General features: G+C 40.0%; 3 protein-coding genes across 3 annotated transcripts; 1 reads left to right on the top strand and 2 right to left on the bottom strand.

The window, feature by feature from the left end:
- Positions 1–2826: 2826 nt before the first annotated feature.
- Positions 2827–7547, bottom strand: rrad (Ras-related associated with diabetes). The gene is made up of 5 exons (XM_080426195.1): positions 7458–7547; positions 6413–6803; positions 5830–5903; positions 5352–5556; positions 2827–3847 (listed from the first exon to the last, which is right to left on the bottom strand). Exons 2-5 carry the CDS (start codon positions 6783–6785, stop codon positions 3570–3572), a joined length of 930 nt encoding a protein of 309 aa, XP_080282321.1. The 5' UTR covers positions 6786–6803; positions 7458–7547; the 3' UTR covers positions 2827–3569.
- Positions 7548–11079: 3532 nt separating this feature from the next.
- Positions 11080–14388, bottom strand: LOC308086339 (G2/mitotic-specific cyclin-B2-like). The gene is made up of 8 exons (XM_080429860.1): positions 14249–14388; positions 13770–13880; positions 13311–13598; positions 13068–13226; positions 12751–12987; positions 12152–12292; positions 11689–11799; positions 11080–11610 (listed from the first exon to the last, which is right to left on the bottom strand). The coding sequence occupies exons 1-8, from the start codon at positions 14279–14281 to the stop codon at positions 11500–11502; spliced, it is 1191 nt and encodes a 396-aa protein (XP_080285986.1). The 5' UTR covers positions 14282–14388; the 3' UTR covers positions 11080–11499.
- A 999-nt stretch (positions 14389–15387) lies between these two features.
- Positions 15388–19716, top strand: LOC308101983 (ATP synthase F(0) complex subunit C3, mitochondrial-like). Its single transcript, XM_080451551.1, has 5 exons — positions 15388–15517; positions 16138–16220; positions 17203–17283; positions 18920–19119; positions 19351–19716. The coding sequence occupies exons 2-5, from the start codon at positions 16179–16181 to the stop codon at positions 19463–19465; spliced, it is 438 nt and encodes a 145-aa protein (XP_080307677.1). The 5' UTR covers positions 15388–15517; positions 16138–16178; the 3' UTR covers positions 19466–19716.
- Positions 19717–20135: the final 419 nt, after the last annotated feature.

Below are 20135 nucleotides of genomic sequence, written 5' to 3'. Positions count from 1 at the left end.
AAAAAGATTGCATTTTGTTTACATTATTAAAAAAATATTAATGTTATAATATCATTAAAATCCTCGTGTTTGTGAATTATTTAGGGGCCCACTTGCAATACTCTCAGGGCCCACCAGTAGTCCCGGTCCAAAGGAAAGGTTGCCTTAGATTTAGGCCACTTGGTTTATTTCCTTCGCCCATGTGGGTCCGTATGTCTAAGAATACTGTTATATAGTTGTGATGCTTTGCAGTGAGGCCAGTCTAGCCTGACATCAAGTATACAAATGTTTGAATTGCTTATAAAAAAAACACCTTTTAAATGTCATAGAGTCCAGGTAAATATCAAACAATCAATAAAAAGAAAGAAAAAGTAAGGCCAATGGAGTATTGAGGTTAGCCCTTTATAGGGTTAGGGTTAGTGGGTAAGGGGAGTCATTCTCTGTCACTTGGTGACACAATGTGATGTCTGTGGTAGTTTCATAACCCAGAGGCTTTGCACTCATATCAGAACATTTACTGCAGTAGAGTTTGTTGCAAATATTGTATCCATTTGGGTTATTATCTAAGTCCTCTGTGGTAAGGTATATTTATATATGTGCTAATTTGAAGAACACATTGGTCCCTATAACGTTGGGTGAATTTCACCCGAGCAATTGTAATTATGTGATTTTCTTAATGTTGCTGATGTCTGAGGTGGGCGGGTCCTTGGGTACCTTCAGGATGCTGCGGTCACAGAAGGTAGGTTTGTTTCCCTGCCCCCCATCCCTGTTTTTTTCTACAAGGTGAAAAGGTGATGCAACCAGTAGCAGAAAGGAACTGCACAGTGATGACATCACAAGTGGAGGAAGCTCCTAGATGTACACTGTATTGCCTTCAAGTACAATATTGGCCTATAAAAACACAGGCTACTAGTGACAAGCGGACACACTCCAATCACGTACTAGTGACGGCAATAGTGTCATGTTCATACATCAAGTCTTGGCATCAGAGAGCAGACAAAAAATCTAAGGGTTTCTATCACGTTTCTTTTGCATACCATATCTTTCTTCTCAATGGGCTTATATCACCAAGGTTCAATTAATCAATAATGCAAATCAAATTCAATAAACAAAGACCTACAGGCTCACAAATTATGTTAACAGAATGAGCAGTTTCTGCAGAAGAAGTCTGGTCAATCAGGTCTGATTAGATATACATTTTGAGTATACTGATTAGATATTCATTTTAGATTATACTGATTAGATATTCATCATACTGTAGATTATATTCTCTATTATAGTCCTCCTTTCTTTACATCCTATCACTACTCATACCCTTAAAAATACAATCATAAACAAGCAACTGCTAAATACATTGCGATTCATGTTTCAGGCGGGCTATACCAGTGAATATGATAATGAAAACTGTGACTAAATAGGTAGTCTTTTATCTCCTTTGGTTTTACTTTTTAATGATATTGAAATATTGATATCAGAGCATTTACTGTTTCACAAATGGCGTTTTTAAGGGGAAAAGGATTACAAGCAATGCAGGCCTTGTTCATTTTTGGTTCATTAAATTATATCAAAATCCAACAACTTACCTTTGATAGGTACCATGGGAAAATACCATCATAGTTTTCAGGGACACCGATTTTAACATTAGCCCCTGAACACGGAACACATGCATGAAGTATCACCAACTGTGAAATAAGACATGAACTGTATTTTAGTTGCACTTTTTACAAATGTATTTTCATGAAATCATTGTTAGAGTTAATAGGTCACTGAATAAAATATATCTTACTGTAACAGTTATGATGAACATGGGCATAGCTCCTCCAGCCATGTGCCCCTGTAAATGTACCATTCTCATGTCATTTGGAGCCACATATCTTCAACCTGACAATAAAGACATCTGCCTTGTTACTGATTCACCATGGCTTGCTTACATGCATTCTGATTGCAGCAGTTGGTGTTCTGTAGACATTTAAATGTCTAATGATATGCAAAGCTTAATGCAACACTCAACATCTATTCCTGCCTATGACAAAAAGGAGTTTTAACCATTAGATTGTTACAGCCGATCAAGTTTGTTACTCTAAATTGAAATTTAGACTGATTTGGTTGGTCCATCACATTTGGTTGATCTATTTTGCTTTGGTTTTGAATATCAGATGTGAATGGTATACTTGCACACTTCTTGGTAAATGAATAGCTTTAAATATTGCTCATACATAAATATGATTAATTAATTTCAGAAACAACTACATACAAAATCTACTAGCTGTGGAAGAATAGTTTATCTTAACCCTAACAATGCATTGCTATGATCAAGTCTGTAAATAATATATAACAATCAATCATTCCTGTAATGCCGTGGCTGTCCAATGAAAACAACAAACCTGCATTGTGTTCCAACAAAGGCAGAGATATCAGACCCAGCTTTAAGTGCACCCAAACTGAAGCTGATGTTGTTGTTGATAATGATGATGTTGATGGCAAACCAAAAGTGTCAGCAGCTCAACAGCAACGCCTATACAATACTATTACAGTTTTCAAACAGAATGCATCCTCTTGCATCTTACCTTGTCTGAATGGTGTGTGTGCTCCCTCTAAGAGGTGTGAGAAGAGTTTAAAATATGTGGAAAAACTCTGTACTTGTACTCCCCCAGTGGATTAATGGTTAACCCTTTCAAATAGCCATGCTTAACTACCTTGTTTCCTCCCTGTATACTGATGATGAGCCAGGTTCCATTCCACCGATACAATCTGACAAATGCATATTCATGAGGATCTAAATTGTGTGAATGTAATTAGATATTGTTATCTGGTAAATTATAAGATAATTGGAGTTGGATTTTATGCTTTATTGCAAAAAAATGTAAACAACAGTTTCAAAATAATGTTAACATTCACAAGAACATAATGTATTGCTTTTACTCATTCATTCACCCCCACTGGATTGAATGTTATGGAACAACACAGAATGGCACAATCTCTCTCATTTGTGCAATAATAATTACCACTACTGTAGCTAGTCCTCAGTAACTTGGATGAAGTACGAACCTGCGTACCACTTTTCAAGTAAATATGAACCCAATGACACAAACCATGAAATTCCTCAGAACGCTTGGAGAAGCATTGCTTTTCAGGACAGTGAGATGTATATCATCATCATCATCTTCATCATCACAGTACATCATAACATAGGTTACAATATATATACAGTAATTCCATCAGACAAAGTGGCAGAATTAAAACCTCAGTCGCAAGGCAACCTTTACAACTCAACACCAGAAGTAGCAAGCTGTTATGGGGTTCTCATACATACTTAACATATAATGACAGCAACACTTTTAAGGCAAATAAGAAAGAAAGATTCAACTTTTTTTGTTTTTTTTTGTTTGCTTGAAAACCTCAAATGATATCTGTCATGTTTTATCAGGTGAATCCTCTCTTTTTGCTTTTGTTTTCGAGTCTTAGAAATAAAAAATATATTGCATTTCTGTACAGCTCTATTAGTCCTTTAGGATTAGTGTTAAAACACACACAGCTTCTGGTCTTCTTCAGTGGACAAAGAACACACAACAGTCCCTTGTGCGCGTTCTTCAAAGAACCGAGAGGTCATGACAGGATTTTGACTTCTGTCTGAAAGCCATCTTCTTATTCTTGCGTGCCACCATGCGACCCAGAAACCGCTTGGCCTTCTTGCTGATGCTCTCTCGACGCTTGCAGTTGGCCATGCGTCGTGCATTCTCTTCCTTGCTGTCCTTCCTCAAGCGGATTTGTCGGACGATACCCTCAAACAGGTCCTGCGCGTTGTGGTGAAGGGAGGCGGATGTCTCGATGAACTTACAGTCAAACACCACTGCACAAGCACTGCCCTCTGCAAGACAGGTGGAATAGGAAAGTTAATTATTATTCATTTCTTCTAACAGCACAGTAAAATCATCAGGGCTAACTTAACTTTGAGAGTGTAATTGACACAAATGGATCAGCTGTGAGGGAGCCTGAGTTTTTACATTTTAGGCTTGTATTGGATGGAGACAGGAGCGTACTTGATAAATGATTTACACTCCTCTCTCACTATGGAACTCAAACTTTACCAAATGAAATGATTCAATACAGGTTTCAAGCCTAAACAATTAAAATGTAATACATGTATGTCTGTGGAAGCCAAACCAAACTTGTCTGATCCAGAATATATCAGGTTTGAGAATCTAAATACTTCAAATGAGTATATGAAATGGTAACCTGAACGCTCGCCCCAAAACACGCCCGCCCCCATTTATTTCGCGTACCGCTTGCCCCCAGCGATTCTTGTATTCGTGTATTTGTTTTACTGAGGGTACATTTAGGAATAAGGTTAGGTTTAGGCATAGTTTTACTGAGGTTACGTTTAGGAATACCTTTTTTTGACCCAGGGTGAGCGTGACCCAGGGTGACCCAGGGTGAGCGTGTTTTGGGCGAGTGTTCTTGTATTCTATGAAATTCAATATGCTTCAGTTTAGTACACAATTAAGTCCTCAGTGTTCATTTATCCAATTGTCACTCTGAGAATGCATGTGCAAATGGCAGCAATTGGACCCTTTTGAGTTAATTTGGGTCCGTTTGTACACTCTCAGGGTTAATTTAACACTGAGGATGTATTGTAAAACATGGGTCCTCAAAGTGGGGTCCAGAAACCCACCGAGTTCCTTTAGGGTTCCAAATGGACTTTTACAGGTCTATAACATTTGGTTCCATTTGTACACTCTTAAGAGTCCTTGAAATTCAAAGGTTTTGTCACGCAGTTTGTGGAGCTGAAGCCCAACAGTAGCCAGTGGTGGGAAAAGTACTCAAATGTTTTACTTAAGTAAAAGTATCAATACTGCAACGTAGAAGTACTCTGTTACAAGTAAAAGTCCGGAATTCAAAATTGACTTGAGTAAAAGTACATAAGTATTGGTATCAAAATGTACTTAAAGCACCAAAAGTAAAAGTACAAAAATGTTTGAAAATAGCAGATCTACAAGCTCACAACGCGTTGCGATGCAACACATTGTGAGCTTGTAGATCGGCTATTTTCAAATAGCCTTGGTATAAAATAGGGCTAAAGTGGTTAGTGTATGTTTTATAATATAATAATTTATATCTGCAAAGTAACAAGTAACTAAAGTCTTCAAATAATTGTAGTGGAGTAAAAGTACAATATTTACCTCTGAGATGTAGTGGAGTAGAAGTAAAAGTATAGACAATTGGAAATACTCCAGTAAAGTAAAAGTACCTCAAAATTGTACTCGAGTAAATGTACTTAGTTACTTTACACCACTGCCCAACAGTAGCTAAATACAGACTTGAGTGGCACATTATGAGTTCACAGCAGCCTCATCAGAATGTGTGTGACTCACCATCAACAGACACCTCTCTGGAGCGCACCAGGTCACTCTTGTTGCCCACGAGGATGATGGGGATGTTCTCCGACTGCCTGGCCCGGCGTAGCTGTATGCGCAACTCTGATGCCTTCTCAAAGCTGGCCTTGTCTGTAACTGAGTATACAATGATGTAGGCATCTCCCATCTTCATGCACTGATCCTTTAGCCACTGGCTGTTATCCTGAAAGCCAAGTAAGGCCATAATTGAGAAACATACACTTTTGATTTCGATTCAGTTACATTGATTTGTGTGTGTGTGTGTGTGTGTGTGTGTGTGTGTGTGTGTGTGTGTGTGTGTGTGTGTGTGTGTGTGTGTGTGTGTGTGTGTGTGTGTGTGTGTGTGTGTGTGTGTGTGTGTGTGTGTGTGTGCGTGCGTGCGTGCGTGCGTGTGTGTGTGTGTGTGAGGGGGGGGGGGATTCTTTAGGTGATATACTGTATAACATTTCAATCTTACCTGTTCCCAGATGTCGTACAACAAAATGGATGCCTCCTCTTCATCCACTACAATAGATCTGTCATATGTGTTTCCTGAGAAAAAGGAAGGATATACAGTATAAGAATATAGAAGAATCTACACCCACATATTTTCATTTGTCCATGTGGCTTTTGTGTTACTGCTAAACTATCAAATCTCAATGGCTTTTCATCCATGTTGGGTTTGTCAATGGAGAGGTAACAGTTTTAGTGATGACTGATATACTTTAGTGTAAAAATAAATAAATAAAATAAAATAAGCATACACACAATATAAACAAAAAGATTGTTGCAGAGAGTTGGCAACTGAACTATGAGAACTTTTCAATATTCAGTGCCTAATAATTCATCTCAGCTTTTATCAGCATTAAGCATAATCATCGTGCTCATAATCACTGCCATTTCTAAGCTATTATCTTTGATTAATCCATTATCCGACACATCCATGACTACTACAATCACCATAATCAGTGGGTTCATTCATGACTAATCCTCAGCATCACCCATTTACCATCCTCAGCATCACCTATTATTAACCATCCTCCTCAGCATCAGCCATTTACCTGCATCTTCGCAGTCGTGACCATCCTCAACGCCCCCGAAGATGCGCGCCAAGCTGGACTTCCCCACGCCGTGCTCGCCCAGCAGAACCACCTTGTACACCTGGTTCTCGGGGTCGCTGCTGCCCGAGGAGATGACGGAATCCGAGGATCCCGACGACACGCGCTGCTCGCTGGGAGAATAGGACGTGCAGCGCATGAGGTTGTGGGACAGCTCTCCCGTTTGGCCTGTAGGGGGCATCGTCGCGCGCTGCAGGTCCCGGTCGTCCACGGGCATGCTCCGGCGGTGCAGGTTGGGCAGATGCATGGGGAACGGCACGCTCCCTCTTCTTTTACTGTCCATGTTCCGCAATCTGTCGCCGTTGTTCAAAGTCATGACTGATGATCAACTAGTCTGTGAATTGATAGGTATGTCATATGCGTTAGTACATGACATGGGTCTTCAACAGGGGGTCCTCAGAGACAGAGTTACTACAGGGGGTCCCTCCTCCAAATCTTTGTGTGATAGGATTTTGAGGGGAGTGAGGGGAACATTAGCCAAAAATAGCCGATCTACAAGCTCACAACGCCTTGCGCTACCAGGCGTTGTGACTTGTGAGCTTGTTCTGCAAAGAGGTTTGATGTTGAGGGAAAAAAGCTAACCAAGTACAGAGCCAACGGTCAAGTTTAGAATTTAAGTGGTTAAATGTCTGATCATGAATTACACATTAACATGAATTAATAGAGAAGATAATATTTATTTTTTTAAATAACAAAAAACATTAATTTGTACAACATTGATGATAGTAGGCTGCTGTAAAACAAGTCTACGAAGCAATCTATGAAAAGGTTTAATCTGCAACACAATTTTATACAACATGTGGGGGTCCCTGCTTTATCTCTCTCTTAGTCTCAGCTAGGGGTCCTTGGCCTGAATAACGTGAGGACCCCTGCATTAGTAGGCTAGCAGTAACTGAATGTGATCAGTTCAAACACGAAAATGTAAAAAAAGAAAAAAAATCACAGAACTATAGACTATAAAGCGCCCCATGGAGAAGCTACAACTTACATGCGTTTGTTTGCGGCAGTCCAATTAAAATCCAAGGGATTTCCAGCAGAAGTAATGCTTTGCGTTGTGCTCCGATCCACCAAAGTGAAGTTTAGTTTGAGATCTGTTGAGAAAGGTGTTGATCGGCCTATTTATATGTGACTGGGAGTGACGTTGGCAGGGATTCGCCCCGGAGAATCATCGCATTCGCTTATAATAGTAGTGCGTAACGGTTCCATCATAAAGGGGGAGGGCGGTGACTGGAAGGAGGCAGAGGAATCTCCCCTTCCGTAAAGCCAAATAAAGAGCATTTTACTCCACTACAATTATTATAAAACATTAGTTAGCCTACTAGTTACTTTGTAGATTTGTATTATTATTACCAAACATACATTGACCACTTCAAACATTTCAGCCATTTGAAAATAGCCAATCTACAAGCTCACAATGGCTTGGGATGCCAGCATTTTCAGCTTGTAGATCTGCTATTTTCAAAAAGATTTTTTATATTTGACATTTTATACATTTGAAAACTGGACATTCTGCATAATGAATACTTTTACTTTTGGTAGCCTACTTTAAGAACATTTTGATACCAATACTTTTGTAGCCTACTTATACTCAAGTAAACCAGACTTTTACTTGTAACAGAGTATTTCTAAATTGCAGTATTGATACTTTTACTTAAGTAAAAAATGTGAATACTTTTTCCACCACAGCAAATTAATATACAGTATATATATGTATTGGCCACGGACCCCCATTTTGTGCCAGGGAGTCAGGGACCCCCCTTAGCTCCCATGCAAGATTTGTGTTGTTAAAATGTTTCATAAATATTCTAAAATGTAAAATATATATATATATATTAAGTGGTTACACTGATTTTGATGTGATATTAACCGAACTAAATTTGCTGGGGACCCCAGCTGGAACCCTGTCAAGGACCCCTGGGGCTGGGGGTCCCCGGAACCAGCACTGGTCTAGAACAAGTCCACAAGCAAAAGCAACTGATATCAAGGAGAGAGAGGTTGAGCGGGCATGTCACTATATTGGGAACCTGGCTTGATGTCAAGTGGTTCCCTTAAACCCATAAACTCTAAAGGTTGGATTTCATGTAAACACATGACAGTTGTGGTTTTGCATAGAAACAAGTATTATTTTTGCAATGCCTTCTTGTAATATTTAACTGAGCAGCACAGACTAACATTTTGCACAGAGAGAGAGAGAGAGAGAGAGAGAGAGAGAGAGAGAGAGAGAGAGAGAGAGAGAGAGAGAGAGAGAGAGAGAGAGAGATCTGCTGTCGGGGTGTCCCTATACATGCACGCGCGCGCCATAAGTGTGCGTAAGTGTGTGTGCGCGTGTGTGTGTGAGAGAGACAGTAAGAGCAGTGTTGCCAGGTTTTGCGTGAGAAGTAAGCAACCAGGTCTATGTAAACAAGCTCAAAAGAAGCAACCTAGGCCACATGAGGCATGAGCACTTATAATCCCATATTAATCGGCTATTTGAAAATAGCCGATCTACAAGCTTGTAGATCTGCTATTTTCAAAAACTCTTTCAAACACACACAATGCTCCCTGACCCTGGCCTGGGCACAAAACATTTTCATGACAATATTTGAGAACCACTGGTTTAAATAATAATTGAAAAATTGTGAAGCAAGCCTAAATAAGCAAGTACACGTTGGAAACAGGCCCAAAAAACAGCAACCACCAATAATTACAAGCAACTTTACAGAAAAACAAGCCCAAAGTCGCTTATAATAAGCGGACATGGCAACGCTGACAGTGAGAGAGCAAAGGTAGGCTAATATCGTCCAATGCGTTCTTCAAAAGGATGTTTCTGCCCTCATGTGGCTTTGTGAGCGCACTACATCTGCATGTTTACATTTAGTCCAGGGGCCAACACTGATATTTTCACAAATTGGTACCACCTAAGTTACTTCTCAGATTTTTGTTTGCAAAAAGACTGCTTTCCATAAGCTTGTAAAAGTTGACCCTCCTTCGGTCTAGGGTGGTCATAGCTGAATGGGTAGAGAGTCCCCCTGGGAAACTTAAAGGAGTTCACCCAAAAAAATATTTATTTTCTATCAATTGCACACCCCATGAAGCCTTGAATACATGGATATATTTTGGTTTTTGTTGCAATAATTTGATGCCCGGGTGTATTTCCGGTAGGAGACACAAAGATTCTACTTTGTGTCTCCTACCGGGTACATTAGCCGGTAGGTAGTGATAACTGCCATTAAGCTACAAGATTGGAAGGGTTATCATACCAAAATATAAACTAGAGACATGTAGGAAGACAAAAATACAAAAACTTTACGGTCACCTTAGGTGGTACCAAAATATGGCTTGGCCCCTGGACTAATGTGCAGGTAACAGGAGTGGGCACCCCGGTGTTAAATTGGCTATTTTTTGTTACTATTACAACATAAAATATTTGGAAAATGTTTTTAAGTAATGTAAAAGTTATATATATTTCTACAATTTCTACAAAACCTGTACATTTTGGGGCATAAACAAGTTGGATAACATTAAGTCTGATAATGTTGTACCGTGCATGTTCACATCATATGCTTTACATTATTTAAGACCATTTTGAAAAGATTTTATTAAACATCTGACAAAATAGCCAATTTTACATTGAGGTGCCCACTCTTATATCCCAAGCCACGTGTTATGGTGCGATATAGGCCAGATCTCTTGCAAAAGGTTTCATACTCAACTCCCCAGGTTAAAGGTTACACAGGCCTACTATAATACATTTTCCATGTGTAACTTTGTAAGCACTAGTTCCTCCAACATCTTAATCTACAGGTTCCCCTTGGTGAATAAAAAACTATTCATGTTCTACTTATGTGGCCAGAATAGTTATAGCTAAAAAGTATTGAACAGGGCATTTTATGAACAGGTAGAGGGTATGATATTCTGTAGCACAGTGGTTCTCAAAGTAGAGTCCTTCCAGGAGTAAAATTGGTTCATTTAAAAAGTCTACCATTTGTCCCATTTTACAATAGAGATGTTCAAAAAGAGTCTACAAGCTTCTACAATAAATGATTGTGTATAGAATTAGCCTCTTGGTAAATGGTTCAGAAGCCCCAACTACAGAGGCACTCATGTCCTGGATAAACAGGATTAGCTCCTCTGACTGGTGGTCAGAGCAACACAGTGGGCTCTATTTGAACCAAGATCACATCCTTCTGCCCATGATCTAGACCAGGACTCAACACACCAAAAACCCATTCGAGTAATAAACGGTGAAAATATTTGTTTGTCATTTCACTGATTGAAGTCACAAGGTTTGGATACATGGAAGCGGTACTTGGGCAACCAAGCAATTACATTAGAGCCAAGTGTCAGCTGAAAACCAATGTTCCTGAAACTAAATGCTGTATAAATAGTGGACCCTTACACAGGAGGTAAATCACATGATATTAGACCATTGCCAGTGTCTGAGTTCCAAGCCCCTGGCAACAAAGGCCTATCAAATTCAAATTTTTTTAGAAGGTCAGAGGTAGAAGTTGGCCTTAAAAAAAAAAAGACTCACTCACATGTAGCCCAATATAAAATGTTTATTACACAAACTACAGTATAAAGTGCATTTAAACAACTTATGGAATAAGAAACGCATAGGTAATACTGAAGCGATGCAGAGAACTGCCATGAACTAGAATCATATTAGTGACTGGTGAGCCACTACACTATAACTGAACATGAGCTCAAAACCTATAAGGAACATCAGTGAATTCTGATGTGGCCACGCACGCAAACAGGTGGACTTGGAAATAAAGCGCCATAAGATGGAGGTGGACTATCAGAATCTGGTGAGTCCCTACACGGAGAACCACCGCGATGTTGACAGGATTGGGATGACTTTCAGGGGTTCCCAACCTTTTCCATTTCTAGATCTGGGCCCACTTGAAAATAAGCGTAAGCCTAAAACAGTATGCATATAATGGAATTAAAAAAATAAAACATAAAATTTGTTCACAGTATCAAGTCCTCAAAGTGCAAGTAATGAACATGAAAATAAAATAAAATCAGAATGCATATACTGCATGTCTTTAGGGCTTGTCCAGGAGGGGAGCAGCCAGGCTCGTCACAATTGTTGACTGCAGCTCCGGAAGAAGGGCAATTTTCATCAGCTTTCTCCCAGAATACTTGGTCTTGATGGCCTAGAAGAGGGGGGGAATTAGCATTAATCCATTTAAACATCCCCATCAACTACCAAATGCCTTTGTTTGCCAACTAACCTGGAACTTTGTTTTGCCTTCGTTGATGAGAACTAAATTCTTGGCAATACACTGCACGATTGGCTTGAGGTGAGCCTCATCATATGCGGCATAGTGTTCCTGTGTGGGAGTCTGCAACACATAAGGCAAATACGACTAGAACCATAAGCACTAAATGTCAAGCCAGCCATCAGTACTAATACAGTGGTGGAAAGTAACCAAGTACTATAACACAAGTACTGTACTTGGTAAAATGTTGAGGTTCTTTACTTGATTATTTCAATTTTGAAACTTTACTACATCTCAGAGGCAATTTAGTTACTTTTCAGATTTAGATAATTACAAAACTTACATTAACCAATTGACACATTTTATACAATGGCCATTTGAAAATCTACAAGCTTACAATGCGATGCGAGCTTGTCTATGAGGGGGAAATGCGATTCCTTGGTACTTTAAGTATATTTGATTCTATTCAACTCACCCATGGCAGGCCATCCAGCAGCAGCTGAGAGAGGCACAGGGAAGCAGCAGCGATCTCAGAGGGCCGGTAGTGAACCATGTTGTAGTCAAGGAGTGTCAACTCCATGAGATACTTGGCCAGCGTGTGTCTCTCCACAGTAGACTAGAACAAACACACTATTGAAAAGACTGCTTGCGTATAAAATGCCAATACTATGCAACATCCTTTATTTTACCACCATTTGACCAGTCAAATGACCTATATTTAGGCCATGTTGACAACATCAGCCCCAATCTGATTAATGTCCCATCCAGATTGGAAATCAGATTTGTTTCATCAGGTTGGAACAGCAGAAAATATCATGACATTTTAGTTAATCACATATGAATCACATTCCAGGGGGATTGAAATGTGATTCAAAACTAATTTCTAAATTGTCTCAGTCTGAAGCCCAATTTGTACTTCGCTACTCATCGAAAACAACATATCTAGAAGCTAGTCACATTGTGATGCGTTTAGAGCATTTTTTGGCTGTATCTGAATACGACAATCCAAGAACCTTCTATGTTTGTGTACCAGGTGAACAGTCTGACCACTACACCGTTAGTGAATAGACTCACACTTGCAGCCTTGGAAGCTCTCCTGAGGAAGTGCAACGGCAGCGGGCGCCCCAGCTCAAAGTTGAGGCGTTTAAACACCACCTGCTCCATCTCTCTAATCTGAGCGGTTGTGAAAGCGCTGTCTGTGATGTAGGCAAAGTCCTGGACCTCTGGGGCGTACATCTCCTCGTACTTTGAGGCCAGCAGCATGGCAGTGACACCAACAAGCTGGAGCTTCTTTCGGGGAACTGGCTGAACCTGTATTACATCAGAAGAAATTTGATTAAAGTAAAAAAAGTAAAAAGCAAATGCCAAACAAATGTGTGTGTTGCCCTTACTTGCAGAAAACGATCTAAGATGGCGACTGTGAGATACAGAGTCTCCTGCAGCAGCTGGAATCTGGAATGAACCTGGACCAGCCAGTCGACTAGGAGAGCTCGCATGCGTGGCGTTATGTCTGAGCCCTCCAAGTACTCAGGTCGCACAGCCTGCTGTACCTGTACAAACAAAACATTTCATTACACAGCTGCAACACAACAGCTCACATCCCGTAGCAAAGACACGCCTCCGGCATCACAAACCTCTAGATCCATCAGATACGCATATATGTCTTTCACATATTCAGAACAGAGCTGGGGCATGTCCGAATCCTCTGCGTCAATGTCCTCTACTGTGAAGAGTGTGTCAGAGAAGGCCTGACACAGCTCCTCTTCCTCCTTCATAGATATATCTGCAGGCTGTTCTGGAACAGTGGCGGGAGACACTTCAGGTGCCTCAACCTTGACCGGCTGTGATGATGGGTTAATAATGGCTACTTTGGGCTTCTGGTTCAAAGCCGTCTTGGTTGAAGGTTTGGACACTCCAGTCTTCTGAGAAGGAGAAAAACAAAATTAAAATATACTCATATAACTGAGAGTATACAAATGGAACCAAACAATTGTTTAAATTAACACTGAGGCAGTAGAGATGGGGAGTCATAGGTGAAAAAAAATGGAGGCACATGAAATTTAAATGGTTGAGAATCAGCAGTTTAAAATTACCTTGGTGTTAGCTGCCTTACTGGTAAAGTTGGAAAGCTCTCCAAGTGCAACTCTCTTTGGACCATCAACGTTCAACTTTCCCCTGTGTGAAGGGTTCTCCACGTTCCTCAACTGTTAAGTTTAAAAAAGAAAGACAAAACTGTTAAAAAAAAGCTCCCAAATGCACTTAAAATCAACGCTCAAAGATTAAAAATGCACTTAACCGACGTATAACATTTAAAATGCACTTGACAACCAACGTTTAAAAGCCGTTGAACCAGCAAATACGAACAAACGTCTGCCAAAACTGGACACAACGTAAAATACGCCACAAAAAAAAACAGGAGCTCAAGGCCATGTCGCTTGCCGACCATAACAGACAATGAGCTCTTTAACCGAAGACTAGTTCGGCAAGCGACAAGAGTGAGGTACCATACCGTTAACATCATCAACCGGTATATTCGACTGCTTATTTTACAATTTATAATTATGATACTCACCATGAGTTCACTGCTGAAATCCATTGTAGACATGGTGTTCGCAGGTAATAGTTAAAATAAATGAGAATTAAAACGTTAAAGTTGCAGTCAGACAGTGGCTGGTTTTCTTGAGCTGCAGCGTGCTTCACCTCTGCTCACCAAACAAACACTGACTGAAATGATGCTGAGTCGGGATTCTGGACCCTTCCTCATGACGCTTCATAAACCGCTCCTCCTCCTGTGATTGGTCAACGGCCCGCAGAACGCACGCTGCTCATTGGTTGGTTGTCACGTTCCGTCATGACGTCATGACGCTACAAGGCAGCTTCTGCATCTGAAACTTATGCCAATGGACAGTGGTGTAAAGTAACCAAGTACATTTACTATTTTCAAAAGATTCTTATACATTTGACAACTTGTGAAATGGGACTTTCTACAATAAGGAGTACTTTTACTTTTGGTATACTTTAAGTACATTTTGATGCCACTTTTGTACTCTTACTCAAGTCAATTTTGAATACAGGACTTTTACTTAAAGTAAACGTAAACAGAGTATTTCTATAATAGTGTGGTATTGATACTTTTACTTAAAGTAAAAAATACTAGTACTTCTTCATCACTGCATATTAATTTGGGGGGCTTTGACGACTGTCATGAAAAAGTTTGAGAACAACTTCTTTAAGACTGTGTATGTACTGTACCTTTAAATGCAGCGTCGTCGTGGGCAGGGTTGCCATGTCTGCTTTTTATAAGCGACTTCGGTCTTGTAAATATTAAATATTGGTAGTTGCTTGTTTCTTGTTTCTAAAGTGTAGTTGCTTATTTGGGCTTGGTTTCCTAATATTGTTTAAACCAGTGCTTCTTAAACATTTTCATGTAAGGACACCCATATTAATATTTATTTTGTCCAATACTGTACACTAGATTTGTCCGCAGACCCCATCTGAAAATATTTTGTGCTGGGGGACCCCATACAAGATAGTCGTTAAAATGTTTTTTTTTTTTTCAAATAAAAAATTACCTATAATATTTTTCTTGTTTTTTTAAATAGCAGATCTACAAGCTCACAGATCTGCAGCCTATCTGCTTCTTTTGGGCTTGTTTTCATAGACCTGGCTGCTTATTTCTCTCGCAAACTCCGGCAACGCTGTTTCGTGGGTCATGTTCAAGCGATACGTGACGTACTTCCCTCTCTTCGACCTCTACAAAGCCCGGCCGGTTGGCAGCACTCAGCACAGCTCCAAGCTAACTTCAGCTACAAAGCCCTCCGATCTCTTCAACATCTTTGAGGTAAGCATATGTTTGTATGCTGCTATCATGATGCACACCATCTGACTCCAATAACGACCTCTGGTCACAGTGATCAGTGCATGCAGCTATATTAGTGCTAATCACCAGTTTCCTGTTTTGAGACTCTAGCTACACAGCTTTGTGTGTGATCAGTGGGATCATCTTGACCTTACACACACACGCCCCTCTCTGAACGGTACACCGTTGAGAACAGTGGTGTGGAGAAAGTACTCAAATGTTTGACTTAAGTAAAAATATCAATTTACTAGAGTGAAAGTATTGGTATCCAAATGTATTTGAAGTAGAAGGTACTCATTATGCAGACTGTCCCGTTTCACAAGTCGTCAAATGTATAAAATGTGTACAAAAATCATTTGAAAATGGCAGATCTACAAGCTCACAATGCGACGCATTGTGAGCTTGTAGATAAGTAAAAGTACTGAAAATCGGAAATACTCCAGTAAAGTAAAAGTGCCTCCAAAATTGTACTTAAGTACGGTACTTGAGTAGATGTACTTAGTTACTTTACACCACTGGTTAAGAGCATGGTAGAAACGGATACAGCAGAAGGAAATTGAAATGACTCTTTGTTAACAAGTATTTTATGTATATTCCTCCAGATCTAGTATCTGTCGGCAGCTCAACACCCACCACAGCAAATATGTACACCTGCGCTAAGTTCGTCACTGCTACGCCATCACTGGTGAGTATGAATGAAAGTCAACATCTAAGACACTATAATGTCGTGTACAGTATGTAGTTGACATTAATTAAATGGCTGCATTTCTTAAAAAAAAAAAAAAACCATGGCGAATCAACCGGTAACATAATAATCCAACAAGCTAACGTTAGCTACAGCGTCATCCATGCTAGCCCAGAATGCTGTCCTCTGCAAGGGCGTTGGATCTGCTGCCCTCCATAGTTGTACTTCAGTATGAGTTAGGTTCAGGGGTCATCACCATGTTGGCTTGTGGTGGGACATTTTTGTCAACATTCCATTTTTGCCATGGACATAAAACATTTACAGACTATAATATTACCAGAAACTCATAATAAAGAGATAGCCCTGAATGACCATAACAGCTCTGTAACTCTGAGAGTTATGGGGGTCCTTTCAAATAAACTGTTTGAGAACCACTAGTACTGTCATACATATTCTGAAGAAACCCTGGAGACTTGACATTCAGTAATTGGGTATTATGATCAAAATAAGAGCATTATAATGGTGTGTAAAACCGAAAATCAAACAGATTGCCACGGACAAGGCCAAGTCTCGCCAGTCGCCACAGACACATTTTGTCAGTGTACGGACACATTGATGACCCCTGGTTAGGTTGGTTGATAGTTGGGCAGTGGAATTGGAGGCCAGTGTTACTTGCTTGTACAAAACAGTGGATACAGGAAGAGTGGACACATTAATGGCACATCATGTTCAATTGCCAATATTTTCCCCCAAAATCTAAAACAAATTGGAAAATTCTCTGAGCTAATGTATAGTTTATTACTTGAGACCATTTCCCCATTATACATTTTTTTACATTGTGGAAACGAATGGCTAATTTAATATTGAGGTGCCACTCTTCCAGTTACAGCTACAGTAGTATCATTCGTGTGTGTGTGTAGTAAATTATGTTACTACACACAAACGGATCATAATCTACATGTTACTGTATGTCTTGGTATAGATCCGTGCAGGATCCCGGGTCCTATGCAGACCGCTCTCAGCCTCAGTGATGTCAGGAGGACCAAATGTCAGGACAGCAGAGGTGAGTTACTGGGACTTGAAAAAAACCCACATACTTGTCAACTGCGACCTCTGAAAGTTAAGAGGACATCACAGTGAAATAGTTGGCTGTAAATCCAACGGGTATTAGCTGTACCTATAGTGAAAAAGGTTCCCAATAGGCCAGGGAGAACTTATGCTAAAAGGTGAGAATAGGACTGGGTATGACTTTAATTCAGTGTCACGATTATTTCAAACTGCCGCAATTACGATTAATAAACAATTATTATTCTACATATTAATTTGGGGTTCCCTGACTTGAGAACTACTGCCTTTATGCGTCCGCTTGGCACCACTTTGTTCTGTAATGGGAGTTGTGTGAACGGTTAAATCTTTGTGTTTCCACTACGGTGGACCTGGAATTAAATGTCCCTTCAAAAACACTACAGTTTTGAGTGACCACATACAAATCGTATTATGCTAAACAACTTAACAGTCAATTGTACATAAAACTGAAAAGTAAGACATGTAGGATGAGATTTACATAACCTAGTCTGACACCTTCAAGATATTAGCTGACAGTTTTCTCTCTCTCTTAAACTTTGGTTTTGGAACGACAAAAGTAGGCCCAGTAAAGAGGCATATGCGTGTGACAACAATATCCATGAGATGGCGAGAGAATAGAGGGGACTCAACCTACATACTGTACACATTATACCTTGGAAAAAAGTGTCCGCCAAGTGGCGATCAACCAAAAAGTGACCATGCCTCATGTTCTGATCAAATCACCAAAAACATGTTCTCTTCAACTCTAGCATCCTTGTTCAGCAACTTTACATGTCACTTATTTAAAACCGGTGCTATATTAGATTTGTGGATAGATGAGGTCCAGGTCAATTGCTATCTTCAGATAACCAAATTATGTTGGCATTGAAAAGCCCTTTAAAGGGATAGTTCACCCTAAATATGATTTATTTTCTATCAATTACACAACACATGAAGCCTTGAATTCATGGAGATTATTTTGTTTTTGTCGCATTCCTAAGCCAATAATTTGATGACCAGCGGAGACTCAATAGAGACTCTTGAGTCTGTAACTTAACCATCTCTTAAGTTGCAGTCCAAATGCAAACATGGGCTTGGTGTAGTAGCTACTATTGGTGTACCATATACAGTATGTGCAGTTATTATCCTATTGGTCATCCATTTGGACACTTCCCCATAATGACATGGTTAAAAGGGTGTGTCAAAAAGATGAGTGACCATCTGTTGACATTCAGCTTAAAAAGGGGTTTCCATGTGTACAGAAGATGAATTGTGGACTGGACTACCTGATATCTAGTAGGAAACAATTCAGGGTGTCACTTGAACACATTACCTGCATATGTTTGAACTATGTGTGTATGCTTGTTTTTACTTTATCAAATCTCAAACACAAATTGTTAATCTGCTTGGATGCAACAGTGACTATTATTAGCTGTAATAGCAGAGTGATATTTCCTATGCTTTTCTGCAAGAGCAGTTCATGGAAAACTTATGTCTTTTCTTCTGTACACTGTAATAGCTGAAAACATGGCTCCTGCCATGCTAATTAAACCTAAGTATGTAGATGTTGATTTTGGTGTGTAACACCCACATGCAACTAAGTATAACTGAGGCTTTATTTGTGCTTGTTTCAGAGTACCTCAGTCCTTGCACCACAAAGCATGATGGGCTCCCAACAGCAGATGGCGCTGCGGGGCTTCCAGACCAGTGCTGTTAGTCGTGACATTGACACTGCTGCCAAATTCATCGGAGCTGGTGCTGCTACCGTAGGAGTGGCTGGATCGGGAGCTGGTATTGGAACAGTGTTTGGGAGCCTGATCATCGGATATGCCAGGTAACATTGCTCATCGGTCATTACAGTTGCCCACAGGTCTGATATTATGGTAGAATACTTTGGCAGCTGTTAATACCTGGGCGTCCCACCCTAGTAATGTGTGGAAAACACTGCATTATCAACAAAAGGATTTGGGCAGGTTGGAGTGGTCAAGACGTAGCACTGGGATACTTGAAAGACAGGGTAGATTGTATAGATATTTAATGACTCCTTGTTTTTGTGTTTTTCTAGGAACCCCTCCCTGAAGCAGCAGCTGTTTTCTTATGCCATCTTGGGCTTTGCTCTCTCTGAAGCCATGGGTCTGTTCTGTCTGATGGTTGCGTTCCTCATCCTGTTTGCCATGTAAACAGTTTGGCATTTACTATCAAGGGGTACATTCCCATTCCCTGCCACGTTAACTAGAATCAGCAGTTTGGCATCTTAAGTAATGGTTCAATGTCACTGCCACTCCTTTGTGGGTACCTCTTACATGACAGCAGTCATTATGAACTGTTGGTTCACTGTTGGTAATGGTTTTGTCACATTGTATATTTCTTCCCATTCTTTTTGTTAATAGACATCAATTAACAACCAATAACAATAAAACCTTTAATTCAAGTGTTTGTTTGTTTTTTGTACTTGTATTACTATACTTAATAAAATAACCAAATATCCCCACAAGAGTGAAGGCCAAATGTCAACACAATTGAGTAGAATGTGGAAAACGGACATTGTCAGGACCATTTTCCTGGTCTTCACAAGATAAATGGTGGTTTTATGGTTAAATATGTTTGCAGTTAGGCATACAGCAATTTGGGAACCATTTGGTAAAAAAGAAGGGAAATTTGAATCAGTCTTGTGAGATTAGGCATTTGAGGTTAAGGTGTTGGTTGTACAAGTTTACAACGCGCTGTGAGCTTAATCTGTGTTCTCACAAAACGTGTTTAATTGATAAATATACAGCTCGTTTGGTATGTATTCAGCCCAGTGAGGCTCTTTATGCCTTTCAACTAGGGGTGTGCCGATACACTAATTTC

This window comes from Gymnoscopelus braueri, assembly GCF_963280865.1.
Source record: "Gymnoscopelus braueri genome assembly, chromosome: 1".
Taxonomy (NCBI): Eukaryota; Metazoa; Chordata; class Actinopteri; order Myctophiformes; family Myctophidae; genus Gymnoscopelus; species Gymnoscopelus braueri.
Note: the sequence above shows the minus strand (reverse complement) of the source record. Positions and strands in the feature narration are given on the sequence as shown.

Bases quoted from the DNA above. Each gene is read 5' to 3' on its own strand.
- rrad (XM_080426195.1), bottom strand. From the start codon at position 6,785: ATGACTTTGAACAACGGCGACAGATTGCGGAACATGGACAGTAAAAGA. The intron at 5,904-6,412 runs GTAAATGGCTGA...CCTTTTTCTCAG, and splicing joins TCACGACTGCGAAGATGCAG to GAAACACATATGACAGATCT. The intron at 3,848-5,351 runs GTGAGTCACACA...CCTGTCTTGCAG, and splicing joins CAGAGAGGTGTCTGTTGATG to AGGGCAGTGCTTGTGCAGTG.
- LOC308086339 (XM_080429860.1), bottom strand. From the start codon at position 14,281: ATGTCTACAATGGATTTCAGCAGTGAACTCATG. The intron at 12,988-13,067 runs GTAAGGGCAACA...GATGTAATACAG, and splicing joins TCTTAGATCGTTTTCTGCAA to GTTCAGCCAGTTCCCCGAAA. The intron at 11,611-11,688 runs GTTAGTTGGCAA...CCCCTCTTCTAG, and splicing joins AAGGCAAAACAAAGTTCCAG to GCCATCAAGACCAAGTATTC.
- LOC308101983 (XM_080451551.1), top strand. From the start codon at position 16,179: ATGTACACCTGCGCTAAGTTCGTCACTGCTACGCCATCACTG. The intron at 16,221-17,202 runs GTGAGTATGAAT...GTCTTGGTATAG, and splicing joins TCACTGCTACGCCATCACTG to ATCCGTGCAGGATCCCGGGT. The intron at 17,284-18,919 runs GTGAGTTACTGG...TGCTTGTTTCAG, and splicing joins CAAATGTCAGGACAGCAGAG to AGTACCTCAGTCCTTGCACC.